This window comes from Budorcas taxicolor, chromosome 3 (assembly GCF_023091745.1).
Source record: "Budorcas taxicolor isolate Tak-1 chromosome 3, Takin1.1, whole genome shotgun sequence".
NCBI classification, from domain to species: domain Eukaryota; kingdom Metazoa; phylum Chordata; class Mammalia; order Artiodactyla; family Bovidae; genus Budorcas; species Budorcas taxicolor.
In genome coordinates, this window is record NC_068912.1 from 34,693,858 (window position 1) to 34,712,635 (window position 18,778).

The window sequence follows — 18,778 nt, forward strand, 5'->3', positions numbered from 1 at the left end:
CAGAATTTTGTGAAGTTATCATTTGTGACAGTCCCATCATGCACTTGGAATAAACAAATAGGGGGAAAGTATCCACTGTATGTGTCAGAAGCCCCAAAAATTTCTAGGTATGTGGCTGGATAACCTGAAAACCTCATTTCACAGAAGAAATTTAATGACTGGTAATGGCAGTTGACACTTGTATTTTAATAGCAGTAGTAGGTAAAATATATTGGGAGATGCTATCTATATTACTTAATATCACTCAAAATGTATTAATATATTTGCTTATATATATGTGTAATATATAACTGGTATAAACACATATATATAGTATATATATACATATATATTTATAGGCTTCCCAGGTGGCACAGTAGTAAAGAATCTGCCTGCCAATCCAAAGCAAGAGACTCAGGTTCAATCCCTGAGATGGAAAGATCCCCTGGAGTAGGAAATGGCAACCTGCTCCAGTATTCTTGCCTGGAAAATTCCACGGACAGAGGAGGCTGGCAGGCTATAGTCCATGGAGTCACAAAGTTGGACATGACTGAGCAAATATACACGTGTGTATATATTATTATACACACGTGTGTATAACCTCAGGGATCCTGAGGTTATATTTATACGCACACGTGTGTATATACATACGCACACGTGTATATACATACGCACACGTGTATATACATACGCACACATGTATATACATACGCACACGTGTGTATATACATATGCACACATATATGTGTGTATACAAATATACACACTATGTATATATAAACACATATAAATATATATGCATATACACACACACACACCCTCAAAGGAGAAAGCTATACCTTCATTGATTCTGAACTATATCATACATACATCACACATTCAATGACCATCACATGGGGTTAACAGGACTGATAATATTCACTAATGCAAACTAACAGGTATACTATGGGCAGAACCCAGGAGAGTATTAAACAAAGTTCAACAATTCAGTATGCATGTGACAAAAATGGACAAAAACGGTAGGGAAAGATTTTATTTTCAAGGACTCTGCAGACAATGATGAATAAAAAATTTTATTTCAACTATAAAAAGCTGACTTCATTCCACCCTGGCATACAACATTTATGGTGATGCCCGTTTGAATCTGAGGCAATACTGCTATCCCCATTCTTCCACCCCTAAAAGACTCTCTTAGAGGAACAACTTCCTACAATTTTCAGTCAAAAATTTATGACACATCAATCAATGTAATGAATAAAACAAGTTTTTGCTTATCTGCTTATAAAAAGAAATGAAACAAGCTGTGTATTTGTTTCTTGCTGTAAATTACCTTCACTTTTTGGTATATTCTGGTATGAAAACATCTCAAAATATAACAATTCAAGAGTTTAGGTCAAGATGACCCACCCAGGAAGCTGTAAAATTTGATTTGAACTGTGAAATGGAACTAGTTTAAAAATGAAGAAGCTCTAAGTTATTAGCCCTATTAGGAAACAAAAGTCATTAAAGCTACAAAATAACAAGTGCAAAACATGCTGAACCTGTATTTCCAGGGAGTGACATTCCTATTGGCCAACAGGTTCCAAATTGACACCCACAAGGTGTAACTCTTCTGTTCCACTAGCTTTCCTTTCTCGTGTGAAAAAGTCTCAGAAATGACAATGAAAATATAGGAATCATTGAAATTTACCCTGTAGACCAATTCTGGAGATAACAGCCACAACACTGAGATGATTAGACATGTAGTGTTTACTTGATGACTTTCTATACTTTTAGGAACCCTCAAAGCACTAAACTGAGTGTTTCAGAATCTAAACTTCCTAGCAGCTTTTGTTCTTTTGGAATAAGACAAAAGACAATTTACTACCACAAAGGGATCAACCACAGCCAACTTGTCCATAGTCAAGTTTTACTTTAATGAGCAATTCAACGGGTAGACCTATGTCTATGCTTGCTCTTTACAATAATTTAATTTTAGATCAATTTTTTTTAAGAGAAATTCTAGGCTTCATAAACACAACAGTTAATCCTTTTGTGGATATAAGAAGGAGGGAATGGAGAAGTCTTCCCTTCAAATGTAAGAGTCATCTAAAACTATTTGCTCAGGAGTTCCCATACTCCATGGAAAAGTTCATCTGTCAATCTCAATTGGAAACCTGGGTTTTCCTTTACTTTAGAAGACACTCTCATTTTATTCATGGATTGTATGAACTGTACAAACATGCATATGAGTGCCATCAATTTCTCATTAAAATTTCTAATGTTCTTATAATTTCTAAGAGACAGCTAAAGAGTACTGCAACATGAACAAAATTTAAAATGAGCCAAAAAACACAAGTAATTGAAAATTGCCATAATAACCCAGATTTAAACAAAAAATAAGTTTGTATCTTGGGTAACATGAAAAAACTTCCATCTAACATCACAATAAATTCTAGATGACTTTACTAGTATATGAATTAATATACTAGATGTATTTATTTCTTCTATCCCAACTGCAAATATATTAAATAATTATTTCTTCGATAGTTTCTCTTTCCCTTGGTGGTGGCATTTAAAACTGAGCAACAGTATTTAGCACTCAGTCATTTATAAAAAATTTTTAAAGTTTTAGGAAAATAGCAACAGTTTCCATATACCATTTGAAGGGGTAAAGTTTCCTTTTGGAAATATTGCTGAATGGAACATTGTTTCTTGTCTAAATCACTCCTTTCAGGTCTCACCACAGACAGATAATTTCCAAATCTTATGTAGGCCCAGACTCTTTTGGCAAAACTCCTGAGCTACCTACCAGCACACAGCAGAGCTATTTTCACTGTTTCTTTTTGCAGTGAGGATCTTGCCTCTCTCCTATGTTCCCAGGTGGGTATATGAAAGATAAATTTCCAAAGCCAAAAAATGTCTTGGCATTGTTTAACTACTATTTCCCACTCAGCCTCCCAACCCCACCCTCCCAGCCCTCCTGCAATTTATCACATCCAAATAAAACAGTAAAAATAAAAGTCAATTCTTAAAAATTCTCTCTCTTACCAAGAAGTTTGAACACAGCCTATATCCTCCCCTAATGAGCCTCAGTTTGAAAAGATCCCGATTGAGGGGCTGAAGAACAAAATAGGTAACAGTTTTTAAGCAGGAGGTAAGGAATCGTATCACCGAGGGGAGTAATTTATCTGGACATTATATGCTCTCTGCTGAGGACTGATTTACACGCAGGTCAAAGGAAGTTTGCTTTCTGTGGCCCCCGAAGCATAAATAATGTTTGTGATCATGAGGAGTTTTCCCCACAGAAAGTAGGGGCAGATGCTGTGGTGTCATCCTGGGGACTTTGACGATTTTAGCTGAGCTTTCCTATGCTGGGCCCAGGCTCCCGACAGGCTCTTCACCTTCGTCCCCTTGGCTGGCGGATGATGAAATGGATGCTTCAGAATTCATTTTATAAACAGGACGTAGAAGGCCATCACAACGCAGGCGATTGCCACAGCAGCATGCAGCCTGGTTCCAATGACAGCAGCTAGCAGGAAATAGTAAAAAGAGAAAAGGAATCACACCTTGCCCTTTATATAAGTCCTCGCTTTCAAGGTGCTATTTTGAAATCTTTAGTCACAGATGAATCAACCCATCCAGGAATGTATTTAACTACTACTCAGGACTTCCTTGGTGGTCCAGTGGTTAAGAATCTGCCTTGCAATGCAGGGGACTTGGGTTCGATCCCTGGTGGAGGAATTAAAATCCCACATGCTGTGGGGCAATTAAACCCATGCACCGAAACTACTGAGCCCGTGTGCCACAACTCTCATTACATAACTAAAAATCGACTCAGCAAATTAATAGAACTGGAGAGTCTCTGAGCTGCAACTCACATGACACAACCAGGACTTGACTCAGCAAATTAATAAGTAAATAAAAATATTTTTTTTAAAAAAATAAGTACTACCCTTAAGGCCTAGGTTTTATATGAATATATCATTAGTTTAAATTTTGCCCTATTTTGAAAAAAGATTTAGGTAAATAAGATTCCAGATGAAGCTGCCCAAAATAAAAAGTAAAAAAGCATCTGAGTTAATAAAATCAATGCTTTAAAAAAATTCTCCAATATATTCTTCCAGAAATTCGGGGGAAAAAAAAAAAAAAACTTTTTACTGGGAAAATATTACTCCCAACAATTCCAGTCTAGTCTAAAATTGTTTAAATTATACACTTTCATGCCACGGAGAATACTAAAATTACTTTGTAGCTAAAACAAACAATTACATAAAAGTTGAACCAAATACAATCCCAGCCTGTCCCACCTTCACTTTGCAGCACCTCACTGTCCAGAGATGGCAACCTCCTCTCCCTGAACAGATATGATCTTACCTTTGTAAAACACACCCCAAACTCCCTTCTTTTCTGAGAGCAGCCAGGTTTTGAGACGAGGTACTTTCTTGAAGTAGGCACAGGTGCAAACAAACAGCAAACCAAACACCAGAATCCCATCCAAAGAATACACTGTTACAGAAAGAGAAGAAAGCCGTGGGTGCTAATCCAGCTTGGGACAAGCAATGCCACTGGAGAACACAACGTGACATAATACCAAGGTGGTGACCTCAGCTGCAGTGCCAGCTCTGACAAGAGGGAGCCAAGGTCCTGGGACTAACAAGGTTACCTTTTTGTCCCCTCAAATCATGGAGACATGCCCCTTACAAAGATCTCACTGCCTTCTTCCCTCTCCTTTCAAGAACTGCAAGTTCTGAGAAGAGTGTGCCAGTTAATGTGGAATCAGCCTGCCAGGAATGGCCAGTGTGGGCAACATGTTGAGAGAAGTATAAGAATCCTTGGTGCCTGAGCTGAGAGACTGAAATGTGCTCTTACTAGAAATCACTCATGTGATAAAGAAGTGCTAGATATTTAGCCAAGTCTTTCAGAGCTTCATCTGTGGGTAGAGAATATGATAAAGCAAAAGCTTAATGGAAACTGCAAGAGTTAGAAATCATATGACTACAATTTTCATGTATTTTATCTTATACTTCATGCATCATACCCTACTTACTTACTAAATTTCGGCCAGAGCAACAGATTCTTGAGAACAACTAAGCAAAAAAAAAAAAAAAAAAAAAAATCTGAGGCTTCATCGTGGTGGAACAAGTGTGAGAAAAAAGCTTTGAACACATACTTCTAGTTCTTACATATGTAACCTGAGCTATGTCTGGTAAGCACAATGAATCATCTAAGTGGAAAAAAAAAACAATCAGACCACAAAAGGGGGAAGGGTGACTAAAATTTATTCATTAATTACTATGTGTTCAATTGCTTCCTTATTTCTCAGTTCAGATGACTTTTTCCTCTAAGTGATGACCCTTCCTGTACTGTGTCTAGTAACCTTAGACCTCTGACTGCCCAGAAAACTTCAAAAGAATATTTGACACAACCAGCATCTCCCAGTTCTGGACCACTCTATCTTCCTCTCTCCCTCCAGTAAAACTATCTCACAGCTAGATGTCACACAGCAACGGTCCAGTAAATTAATACATATACCAAGTTTTTAGGATGAACAATACCTTTACCTGCTAATCATCTCCTCCTGTAAGTTTTTGCAAAGCCAAAAGTCACGAGGTGAATTGAATGTTCAGTATCAGGCTTACGGAAAAGGTACTTTTTGAGAAATACTCTCCTATGCCCCTCTAATCATACTGTCTAAGAGGCCTTGTCATCTTTTTTCCAGTAAGATGGACCCTAAAGAACACAAAGGCCTCGTTTCCTGTCCTTCGCTGGAATGTGGAAATCGTGTCTATATAATCGTGTTCGAAGAGGCCTACAAAATTAGGTCAGATAAACAGGGTGGCAACTGCCACAACTTCAGAACAGGCAGTAACCAACCCTTGCAACTTTCGCTACAGTCTCCAGATGGGATCGCCCAGGCAAGACTTTAGAATCAAAAGAAAGCTTTCTGGCATTTTAACAAAATAATAACTTTTTTTTTTTTTTTTAGGATTCACGTTCACCCCCCAAACTGTGGGCCTTAAAAACACTATATGATTTCTTGGTCCTCCCAAGATGCCTACTATCCGAAAGCATGAGAAAACAGAGGGCTGTGAGGAGGATTCTCTCATTTCCCTGGTGCTACAGCGATAGCTCGGGCTTCCCTGGTGGCTCAGACAGTAAAGACTCTGCCTGCAATGTGGGAGACCTGGGTTCAATCCCTGGCTTGGGAAGATCCCCTGGAGAAGGGAAAGGCTACCCACTCCAGTATTCTGGCCTGGAGAATTCCATGGACTGTATATTCCATGGGGTTGCAAAGAATCGGACACGACTGAGCGACTTTCACTTCACAGCAATAGCTCAACCAGGACTGGCCTCGCGAAATGGCCTGCAAGGGCCAAAACGAACTTTTAGAAGAGAGAAGGGAAAACACAGGCTAGGGACCAAGGACTCGGGGTGTGGGCAACAAGAGGCATTGGGGGTTCTAGATGGGCACGCGACGGGGGAACTCGCGGAGTAGTATAGGAAACGAGTTAGGGACACGGAGAGGCCAAAGGGAGGACTCCGATGGGAGGGGGCGGGGAGAACGGCCACGTCAATCGCGGCTCCGCCCGCCACGTTTTCCCTAGTGTACTGGACTCCCATCCTTTGCTCTGGGCATTGGTTCTCACCGTTCGTCATGGCGGTTGGGCCCGGTCCTGGATAGGGAGTCCGGGGGGGTCAGGGGCGGTAGCGGCGAAGACCAGGGGAACCCAGCTCCCACTTGACACTTCCCGATCCGGGCCGCGGCGACGGGCAGCCGCCGTAGTACGCCGGCGCAAGGGAAGGGAGACGAGCGCCAAACGCAATCAGGCGTGGCTAGGAGATTGCCGAGCTGGGGGAACCTGCGTGGGTGGAGCTCGCAAGAAAAGGTGTGGGTGAGAAGAAAGCTGTCCAGAAGGCGTCCTTCGTGGCCATGGTAAACAATATCTTCTGGGTGCCCCTGCAGATTTAGTGCTGGGGCTAATCTGACCTGTTCCCGTCGTTGTGTTTGAAAAGGTAAAGTGAAAGAAACTGAAGTCGCTCAGTCGTGTCGGACTCTGCGACCCTATGGACTGTAGCCTACCAGGCTCCTCCGTCCATGGGATTTTCCAGGCGAGAGTACTGAAGTGGGTTGCCATTTCCTTCTCCAGGGGATCCTCCCGACCCAGGGATCGAACCCGGGTCTCTTGCACTGTAGGCAGACGCTTTACCGTCCGAGCCGGAAAAGGTGAAGGCTTGCAGTTTTGCACTTTATTTTGCGCTGTGGCAGCTGCTCCGGTTGTGTGTGTGCATCAGCCCACCTGCAATGGAGAAGTCTCTCAAGCTTCCACGTAAGGGAACGCAGACAACTGGGGTCCTGAGGCGACGCCTGCAGCCTGTGGGACTGCGCTTGCTGCGCGGATCGTTCTTACTTCGTATGGAAATCTGGATAATGAGGCTGCACCTGAACTTTGAAATGAAATTAGAAACCTTATAACAAAAACAAGTTGCGTATTTCATGTGCTGAAGCTCCCCGTTGTCGGGAAACATTTTGGTAATTAACGGTTTGTATGAATTTTTCCTTAAACTATCAGGATGGTCTCGTTACCTCCTGTATTTAGATAAAGTGGGGCCACCTAGGCCACTTTAGCCAGGAAACGGCGATATTGGGGCAGCCTTTCTCACACTTTCACAACTTGACGAAAAATACTTTCAGTTTAACGGTGGCGCAGAACGGAGGAGACAGAGCTACAGATCCCGTTTTCTGCACTGAGATCCTTAATTCCACACAACTCGATCTTCTTTATTAGAGTCAAGGCGAAAGTGCGACTGAATCATTCGAGGTTGAAATTGTAAGGTTACAGCTGGTGCGCGGTTGTCAAAAGTCCTAGAGACCCTCTGCCCCTCTTGCTGCAGTGCCATCTGCTGGCTGCGACCTGCTTGGTTACGGCGAAGAAAAGCTACCAAAGCCTCCTAGGAGCTGGAGTAGAGGGGCAAGTCAAAAAAGGCCTGTTGGAGGACAGACTTCTTGTGAAAATGTGCTTAAATGCAGAAACAAAGGAACAAAAAATGAAGACGACATACAGAACAAATAAGACAAAACAAATGATTTTGTGCCCATACACACAGACAAATGACCCTGCCCCAAAGAACTGCTAAGGACTACTCGAAAGCAAAACAAAACTGAAAAGTCCCTGATTGTCTTGGCCTTTGAACTTTTCATCAACAGTTATCTAAAACAGTATCAGCACTGTCATCACTGGCCACAAAACTGTTAGTTCCCTACACCAAAGCTGGATAAAAGCCCCAAACTATTCTATATTCTAAACAAATTCATGTTCACTAACTTAGACAGAACCATATAGTTCATCTTCATCTTGAAAAATTCTCCTTTGTTACATACTATGGAATTGTGCTGTTCTCCTTGACCTGCAACTTCGTTGTTCTCTTTCAGTTCAGTTCAGTTCAGTCGCTCAGTCGTGTCCGACTCTTTGCAACCCCATGAGCTGCAGCACGCCAGGCCTCCCTGTCCAACACCAACTCCCAGAGTCCACCCAAACCCATGTCCATTGAGTCGGTGATGCCATCCAACCATCTCACCCTCTGTTGTCCCCTTCTCCTCCTGCCCTCAATCTTTCCCAGCACCAGGGTCTTTTCAAATGAGTCAGTTCTTCGCATCAGGGGGCCAAAGTATTGGAGTTTCAGCTTCAACATCAGTCCTTCCAGTGAACACCCAGGACTGATCTTTAGGATGGACTGGTTGAATCTCCTTGCAGTCCAAGGGACTCTCAAGAGTCTTCTCTTTACCCAGATTCTTTTTTCCATGTAAATGTAGATATTCCTAAGATACTCACACCCTGTTTTTCTCACTATTAATTCTTACTTGGTGACTTATTCTGTTCCACGGCTTCAACTATCACCTCTGTGTAGAGTTTTGTTTTGTGTTTCATTTTTGTGTTTTTTTGTCACTTGGCACAACTGGGCTCTCTGCAATGAAAGCGTGGACTCCTAAACCACTGCACTGCCAGGGAATTCCCTGTATAGAGGTCTTAAGTTGATGTCCTATCCAAGTTCCAGTCCTACATTTCTAGCAGATTTTCTTCTGACATCTGAAATGTTGAAAGTCAAACTTGCCCAGTTCTGACTTTCCTGTTTCTATGATTAATATTCCTTTTTCCCCTAATCACTGACTTTAGAATTTGTAAATTATCTTTAAATCAGTTAACTCCTCTCCCCCCACAAAATGTTGTTCCGACTGCCCACTTTTCAATTCTACATCCTTCGCTATAGTGGATGTTATCATTTCAGTCTTTAAGCATCAATTAAATCCTCATAACAGTGAAAACTTACATTTGTATAACATTTTTGACCTTTTTGAAGCAAACACACCTTGTCACAATATTTAATCCTCACAACTGTTATCACCCCTATTTTGGAGATAATCTATCCTCACAACTGTTATCACCCCTATTTTGGAGATAATCTAAGGCTTAGGGTAAGGAGTTAACTGATTTAAAGATAATTTACAAATTCTAAAGTCAGTGATTAGGGAAAAAGGAATATTAATCATAGAAACAGGAAAGTCAGAACGGGGCAAGTTTGACTTTCAACATTTCAGATGTCAGAAGAAAATCTGCTAGAAATGTAGGACTGAAACTTGGATAGGACATCAACTTAAGACCTCTATACAGGGAATTCCCTGGCAGTGCAGTGGTTTAGGAGTCCACGCTTTCATTGCAGAGAGCCCAGTTGTGCCAAGTGAGATCTGAACAATAATTCTGGCTGGTCTTCTGAACTCAGAACTAGAAAATTTTGCTTCAAACCATGACTGTGGTTTCCTTGAACAGCAGCCTCTGCCTCCTGAATATGTATCTAGCTCCTTACCCTGCTATTCAACACCTTCCTGTATGCGGACTTCAAGTTGCAGCTGTGAAAAGACTTGTTCTGTGTTCTTCAGATGTACTCATTGCTGTCATATTTTTGCTCATGATATCTATTCTTTTGGAGGTAACTTCATCTCATTTTTCACTGATGGAACACCACTCCAACTCTGAAAGATACGTCTTTTTTTCCCAGTCACTCTCAGAGTTTAAGAACAAAGTTTTAGGATAAAGAAATCATAGTTGAAGAACTAGGAAGGGTAATTAGTTGTTTACTTATTTCAAAGGACAGTGATATTCCACAGCATCTTACTGTGTCTTTTTTTCCCACGTGTCTCTGTTTTTCTTTCCTACCCTTTCTTCCCACTCTTACATTTATTTCCTTCCTTCCTTCTCCCTCCACCATATTTTTTCTTTTCCATACTCAAAAACATGTTCTATCTTTTTTATTGACTAAAATGAGCCTCACCAGATTTTTATTTCAAAATTAGTTATACCAAGAATTTTATATTTTTTAAAATTATATTCTGCTTTCTCTCTGTAAAATTGGGTTATAATGATTGCTCCTTTCTAGGGTTATTGAAGGATTAAACAAACTACTGTTTACAACAATACGTGGCATGAAATATGTTCTCCATAAGTGTTAGGTATTACTGTTGTTCTTTGGTTTAAAAAATAATTATGCTTGTCTACTCTGTGTTGGGCACTTTGCTAAATTTTACAAGAATAGAGGCAAAAAAAAAAATGGGTCTCTGCCCTCAGGAAACCAAATATATTTGGGAAGATAGATGAATAAACACATTTTAGTGGAGCACAGACATTGTACATGAAAAGACATTATCTTTGATCTTCACAACTGCTTTGCAGAATAGTTATTCAGTGAGAAATCTGAGGCTCAAAGAAGGCACATGAGTGAGGTCACAGAGCTAATCTGTCTAACTTCAAAGTTCCCTTCCCCTTGTTATCATACTGACTCACATTAGGATGCTGTCCACTGATTCAGATCTTTAACGATCATGTTCCAAGCATTACTGTTTCTGTTGTCCTGAAAAGTCCCAAAGTCTCATGCTGAAGTCTAGGTCACTGGCTCTTGCAGCTCAAATGCAAGGAATAAATAGAGCCCCACTGCCTGGGGACTCAATTCAGACAGTCCTTCGTCAGTTCATTTCAGCCTGCACTGGAGGACAAGCAGTTGTTGCCAAAGACCTGTCAGTCAAGAACAGTGGCCTATTTGTTAAGACTGTTGCAGTGCCTGTGGCGAACACTAATCAGTCCTGGGGACCATGACTGTGGCATTCTGGTTTAACCAAAGAGTAAGTCCAGTCCCAAAGGCATAGCTTGTAACAATAGCTTCATTTGAATCACAACATATTTGAGAAGGGATGTCAAACAGGCATTAATTTATGCTTCAAATATTTGTTCTGGAGCTTCTAAGTCTAAGGAATGTGAGAGCCTTTGGGAGCTCAAAGGTGAATAAGAAACAGACTCTGCTTTTAATAAGTTTTAAGATTTAGTGTATGAGACAAGCTGTGTGTATAAGTAATCAGAAAATACAGTAGAAGTATTGAAGGAAAATGAAAAGTGCTGTGGGAGTGTAAGGAAGTGCTTTCAGCTGGAGAGCTTGAGGGAGGAACAGACAGTTTAGCTGGACTTGAAAGGCACGTAGCATTTCAATAGAAAAGAAAGGTAGCCTAGTGGGAAAGTAGTGTAAGCAGAGCTTTGAAGATGGGCCAAGTTAGGGGCACAGCACCCTTTTCCCTTCCTCTTTCACTGCCTAACTCCAAACATCTCTCAGGTCTCAGCTCAAACATTATTTGCACAGGGGAGGCTTTGCTGACCTTCTTGGGTCCCTTTTCCCCATCATAAGTTTCTAAAGCATACAGTACCTATTTCGTTCATGTCTCCCTCCTATACCATAAGGTTCATGAACCCGGAACTGTGGTATTTATATTATCGTTTTTGCCACAGTCCTAATAAAGTGCTATTCATCACTTGGTAAATATTTGTTGCATGAATAACTGACAGTGGCCTTGTGGAACTGGATTATAGAGTTTGTGAAGGTAATGCTGAAAAATAACATTGCAGCAGGTATTTATTGTGAAAAATCCACATATAAGTAGACCCACACAGTTCAAACCTATGTTGTTCAAGGGTCAGCTGCATCTTCTTCATCTTTATTCTTCTTTTATCTTTTGTTGCCTGGTAGACCATTTCTTTTCTCTTTGTCCCTTGAAGTCTGTTTCTGAGGACCTACCCAATGCCTCCCTTCTCTCACTTTTGTTTCTGTACAGTGTCTAACTATCACTGCTGTGTTGATGTCCCCCATGCCATTTTCTTAGTCCTGATTTCTCTGTGGATTTCCAGACCTGCACCTCCATTTGCCTACAGGACACCTTTGGACTTAAGTTCAGAGTGAATTCATTTCCTCCCCTCCCCAGTTGCTTTTCCATTTTACTTTCCAATTCATATTAATAGCGTTCCGTCTGGATATAAACCTCTCTCTCCATAGCTCTCAGATTGATTCAGGTGCAAAGTCCTGTGAATTCTATTCCTAAAATTCCTCCATCTTAATTCAGGTTCTAATCAGCTCTCATCCTAGGTGGTCTCCCTGCTAACATGATTTCTTTTTTAAAGATGGGTTATGTGACTCTTCTGCTTAACAATTTCTCAGGGACTCTGCACTTTGAATGAAGTTCAGTCTCGGAAGAGAACATTCAAGGCCACTCACAAACTCACACTCCAGTTTCCTTCCAGCCTCATTTTCTGCATCTCCACCCAACAACTTGACTCTGGCAACCCACCTGAAACATCTTGTAGAAGTACACCTTGCCTTTTCACTCTCTGGGCTTTTTTTCTTTTAAAAATTTATTTGTTTTTCACACTTTAAACTTTTTGTTTTGTATTGGGGTGTAGCCGATTAACAATGTTGTGGTAGTTTCAGGTGAACAGTGAAAGGGACTCAGCCATACATATACATGTATCCTCCAAATACCCTCGCATCCAGGCTGGCATATAACAGTGAACAGAGTTCCATGTGCTGTAGGTCCTTGTTGGTTATCCATTTTAAATATAGCAGTGTGTACGTGACCTTCCCAGAGTCCCTAACTATCCCTTCTCCCCAGCAACCATAAGTTCTAAGTTTGTGAGTCTCTTTCTGTTTTGTAAGTTCATTTGTATCATTTCTTTTTAGATTCCACATATAAGGGATGTAAAAGGATATTTCTCCTCTGTCTGACTTATTTCACTCAGCATAACACTCTAGGTCCATCCATGTTGCTGCAAATGGCATTATTTCATTCTTTTTAATGGCTGAGGAATATTCTGTTGTGTATATGTACCGTATCTTTATCCATTTTTCTGTCGATGGACATTTAGATTGCTTTCATGCCTTGGCTATTGTAAGCAGTGCTGCAATGAACACTGGGCTGAATGTATCCTTTTGGATCATATTTTTCTCCAGATGTATGCCCAGGAGTGGGATTGCAGGGTCATATGGAAGTCTGGGCTTTATTTCTGCTCTATTCACAACACTGAATTTTTCCCCTTTACATTTTGGATCTCAGGCTGAGAATGCTGGCTTATTCACACTGCACTGTTGATGACATAGTATTGTAATTGACTCTGCCCAAAAGTCCTCACTTGTCATGTGTCTTATGTATTCTCTTTATCCCTATTCTCATTTCTCCTCCCCTGCAACTGTTGCAGGAAGGGGGACCCCTTCCAGGGCCCGAAACTGGGCTCTAGTCTAACACTTGGAAATAATTGTCTGAGGAGACATGTACTGACAAAGCAAGACAAACCCTTCATTGGGAAAGGGTGCCCAGGCAGACAGCAGTAGGGTAAGGGAACCCAGGAGAACTGCTCTGCCACTGTGGTTCAGACTGTGGTTCATTCTGGGGTTTTATATTGATGGGATTAGTTTCCGGGTTGTCTTTAGCCAATCATTCTGACTCAGAGTCCTTCCTGGTGGTGCACACATTACTCAGCCAAGATAGACGCCAGTGGGAAGGATTCTGGGAAGTGGTTGGACACGTGGTGTCTCCTTTTGACCTTTCCCGAACTCTTCCGGTTGTTGGTGGCTTATTAGTTCCGTGTTCCTTGGCAGGACCTCCTGTCGTAAGACAACTCATGCAAATGGTTACTAGGGTGCCTGGCCAGGTGGGTGGTTTCCATCAGTGTGCTTCCCCTAACACAACCTTTCTAATGTATTTGATGTCTATGCTTTTTTTATGTGATCCTATAAAAATATGTATTTTGTGTATGTATGTGTGTGTTTGGTCTTTTGTTATACTCTTATTGTATTTCTTACGTTTTGAATTTAGCAGTATATTTCTAAGCTCTATCTATGTTGCTAGTCTATTGCTTCTGATTGTTGCATAGTATGCCTTGGTGCACATCCAGCACATTTTACCTATCCATTTCCCTCATAGTGAACACTGTGGATATTTTATACATGATTCCCTGGACAAAGCCAGTGTTTCATCAATACTTCACATACCAGTTCTCAACCCTTTCAGACCCAACAATCCTTCTTAAACAAAAAACAGAATATCTCCTTTATTATTCTAAATGAAATTCACAATTAATATAACTTACTGTGGTAGGCAAGGAGATCCAACCAGTCCATTCTAAAGGAGATCAGTCCTGGGTGTTCTTTGGAAGGAATGATGCTAAAGCTGAAGCTCCAGTACTTTGGCCACCTCATGCGAAGAGTTGACTCATTGGAAAAGACTCTGATGCTGGGAGGGATTGGGGGCAGGAGGAGAAGGGGACGACAGAGGATGAGATGGCTGGATGGCATCACCAACTCGATGGACGTGAGTCTGAGTGAACTCCGGGAGTTGGTGATGGACAGGGAGGCCTGGCGTGCTGCGATTCATGGGGTCGCAAAAGGTCGGACACGACTGAGCGACTGAACTGAACTGTGGTAGGCAGCCTCTCAGATGTTTGCCTCCTGCTAGTTGCATCCTTGTGTAATCCCCTCTTCTTGAGTGTGGGCTGCACTTATCAACTTCTAGTGAATAGCATAGAAGAGATGGAATGTCATTTCCAAGGTTAGGTTAGGTTACCAAAAAACTGTAGTCCTGGGTGTTCTTCCTGGTTCTCTCCCTCACCTGCTCTGAGAGAAGCCAGCTGCCGTGTTGTCAGCTACCCTAGAAAGCTGACATGGCAAGGAATGGAGGGAGGGCTCTGGTGATAGCCAGTGAGGAACTGAGGTCCTTAATCTGACAAACTGAAGTAACTGAATCCTGTTGACAACAATGTGCGTGATTTTGGAAGTGGATCCTTCCCCATCAATACTTCAGATCAGACTGAGGCCCAACCAACACCTTGACTGCAACATAAGGACCTTGAGCCAGAGGCATCCATCCGAATTGCATTCAGATTCCTGACCCACAGAAACTGTGTGATAAATGGTCACTGTTTCAAACCAAGTTTGGGGATAATTTGTTTCACAGTAATAACTAACCTAACTACCCACATAACTACAAAACTACAAAATGTAATGTCCTCACTATTATGTAAAGGTAAAATAAAGATAGTAAATTATAATAATATGTGTTTCAATAGGGTTTCCCAGCTGGCTCAGTGGTAAAGAATCCACCTATCAATGCAAAAGATGCGGGTTCAATCCCTGGGTCGCGAAGACCTCCTGAAGGAGGAAATGGCTACCTGCTCCAGTCTTCTTCCCTGGAAAATCCCATGGACAGAGGAGCCTGGTGGGCTAAAGTCCATGGGGTTGCACAGAGTCGGACATAACTGAGTAACTAACACTTTCCCTTTTTTTCAGTGTCAGACCCCACTGATCAAGGGGTCAGTCCTACAAGAGTGCTCCTAACTTTAGATGTCAATGGATAGTCATAGGGCCCCAGGCTACCCACAACTTCTGTCTGACCTGGCTAAAAATCAGGGTCTTCCATGACCTCCTCCCCCTTGGATTTGGTTATTTCCTAGAACAACTCACAAAATTCAGGGAAACACAAGGGTATCATAAAGGATACAGATGAGGAGACACATGGGGCAAGGTCTGGGAGGGTCCTGAGCACAGAGCTTCTGCCTCCATGAAGTTGGGGGTGCACCATCCTCCAGGCAAGTGGATGTGTTCCACAACCTGGACACTCTCAGAACCTCCTACTACTGGAACTGTGGTGCTTTATGCAGGTATGATTAATTACTAATTCTATTTCTAGTTCCTATCTCCTCCTCTGGAGAGGGCTGACAATTCCAAGCTTCTAATCATGGCTTGGTTTTTCTGGTGACCAGTTCCCATCCAAGAGCCATCCAGGAGCCCACCCAGAGTTGCCTCATTATAACAAAAGAAGCTCCTAATGCTGTTATGACTTAGGAATTTACAAGGATTTTAGTAGCCCTGTGTGTGTGTGTGTGTGTGTGTTGAGGGATTGTAGAGTGGATGTCAAAGACCAGCTCTAGAACAGAACTGTCCTAGTGCTCTTCCTTGTTGTTCAGTTGCTAAGTCATATCCAACTCTTGGTGACCCTATGCACTGCAGCACATCAAGCCTCCCTGTCTGCTCTTATCACCTAACAAATTACAAGCATTTTACGTGCTCTGGGCCAGGAAAGCAGGTGGAGGAGGGAGAAGGAGGTCTGGGCAGAGACCAATATATATACTTTCTGCTATCTCATAGTTGCATTTCAGGAAAATTCAATGTACCTTAAAAGCATAGGAAAATGCTTTGTATTTATATATTGACAAAGTTATGTTCCAGACCTAGCTAATTATGAGCAGAGTTTTTTTTTTAAATTCATGGGGATGTTTAGCAGGACATTCAGAAATACTGTATTGTGAAGCAATTTTTCCCTGCATGACATCATCTCTTGTATCCCTAACTTTAGCCTTCTAATGCCCATGGTTTTCCCAAGCACTGTTCTGTTTAAAAAGAACAACAAACAAGCCCATAAAAATTAAATCTTCAGTCTAAGGGGAGATAACACTTCCTTGAGAACTGGTAGCAAAGTACAATATCCTCAATAACCAAAAAAGAGTTTGGCAATAAATCATGTGTGTGATAGTTGCTCAGTTGTGTCCAACCCCATGGACTGTAGCCTTACAAATAGCTGTGAAAAGAATAGAAGTGAAAAGCAGGGGCAAAAAGGAAAGATATACCCATTTGAATGCAGAGTTCCAAAGGATAGCAAGGAGAGATAAGAAGGCCTTTCTCAGCGATCAATACAAAGAAATAGAGGAAAACAACAGAATGGGAAAGACTAGAGATCTCTTCAAGAAAATTAGAGACAACAAGGGAACACTTCATGCAAAGATTGGCTCAATAACGGACAGAAATGGTATGGACCTGACAGAAGCAGAAGATATTAAGAAGAGGTGGCAAGAATACATAGAAGAACTGTACAAAAAAGATCTTCATGACCCGGATAATCACAGTGGTATGATCACTCACCTAGAGCCAGACATCCTGGAATGTGAAGTCAAGTGGGCCTTAGAAAGCATCACTATGAACAAAGCTAGTGGAGGTGATGGCATTCCAGTTGAGCGATTTCAAATCCGAAAAGATGATGCTGTGAAAGTGCTGCACTCAATACGCCAGCAAATTTGGAAGACTCGGCAATGGCCACAGGACTGGAAAAGGTCAGTTTTCATTCCAATCCCAAAGAAAGGCAATGCCAAAGAATGCTAAAACTACCACACAATTGTACTCATCTCACACGCTAGTAAAGTAAGTCTCAAAATTCTCCAAGCCAGGCTTCAGCAATACGTGAACCATGAACTTCCAGATGTTCAAGCTGGTTTTAGAAAAGGCAGAGGAACCAGAGATCAAATTGCCAACATCTGTTGGATCATGGAAAAAGCAAGAAAGTTCCAGAAAAACATCGATTTCTGCTTTATTGACTATGCCAAAGCCTTTGACTGTGTGTGTGGATCACAAAAAACTGAAAAATTCTGAAAGAGATGGGAATACCAGACCACCTGACCTGCCTCTTGAGAAATTTGTATGCAGGTCAGGAAGCGACAGTTAGAACTAGACATGGAACAACAGACTGGTTCCAAATAGGAAAAGGAGTACGTCAAGGCTGTAATATTGTCCTCCTGCTTATTTAACTTATATGCAGAGTACATCATGAGAAACGCTGGGCTGGAAGAAGCACAAGCTGGAATCAAGATTGCTGGGAGAAATATAAATAACCTCAGATATGCAGATGACACCACCCTTATGGCAGAAAGTGAAGAGGAACTAAAAAGCCTCTTGATGAAAGTGAAAGAGGAGTGTGAAAAAGTTGGCTTAAAGCTCAACATTCAGAAAACTAAGATCATGGCATCCGGTCCCATCATTTCATGGCAAATAGATGTGGAAACACTGGCTGACTTTATTTTTTGGGGCCCCAAAATCACTGCAGATGGTGATTGCAGCCATGAAATTAAAAGACGCTTACTCCTTGGAAGGAAAGTTATGACCAACCTAGACAGCATATTAAAAAGCAGAGACATAATTTTGTGAACAAAGGTTCGTCTAGTCAAGGCTATGGTTTTTCCAGTAGTCGTGTATGGATGTGAGAGTTGGACTATAAAGAAAGCTGAGCGCCAAAGAATTGATGCTTTTGAACTGTGGTGTTGGAGAAGACTCTCTTGAGAGTCCCGTGGACTGTAAGGAGAAGTCCATCCTTAGGGAGATCAGTCCTGGCTGTTCATTGGAAGGACTGATGTTGAAGCTGAAACTCCAATACTTTGGCCCCCTGATGTGAAGGGCTGACTCATTTGGAAAGACCCTGATGCTGCGAAAGATTGAGGGCAGGAGAAGGGTACGACAGAGGATGAGATGGCTGGATGGCATCACCGACTCAATGGACATGAGTTTGGGTAAACTCCGGGAGTTAGTGATGGACAGGGAGGCCTGGCGTGCTCTAGTTCATGGGGTCGCAAAGAGTCGGACACGACTGAGCGACTGAACTGAACTGGACTGCAGCCCGCCAGGCTCCTTTGTC

The 18,778-nt window shown here is 41.8% G+C and overlaps 1 protein-coding gene across 1 annotated transcript; it reads right to left on the reverse strand.

Annotated features, from left to right (window-relative positions):
- Positions 1–2,947: 2,947 nt before the first annotated feature.
- On the reverse strand, positions 2,948–6,732 carry TMEM167B (transmembrane protein 167B). Its single transcript, XM_052637826.1, has 3 exons — positions 6,609–6,732; positions 4,336–4,467; positions 2,948–3,490 (listed from the first exon to the last, which is right to left on the reverse strand). Exons 1-3 carry the CDS (start codon positions 6,616–6,618, stop codon positions 3,408–3,410), a joined length of 225 nt encoding a protein of 74 aa, XP_052493786.1. The 5' UTR covers positions 6,619–6,732; the 3' UTR covers positions 2,948–3,407.
- Between the last annotated feature and the right edge of the window lie 12,046 nt (positions 6,733–18,778).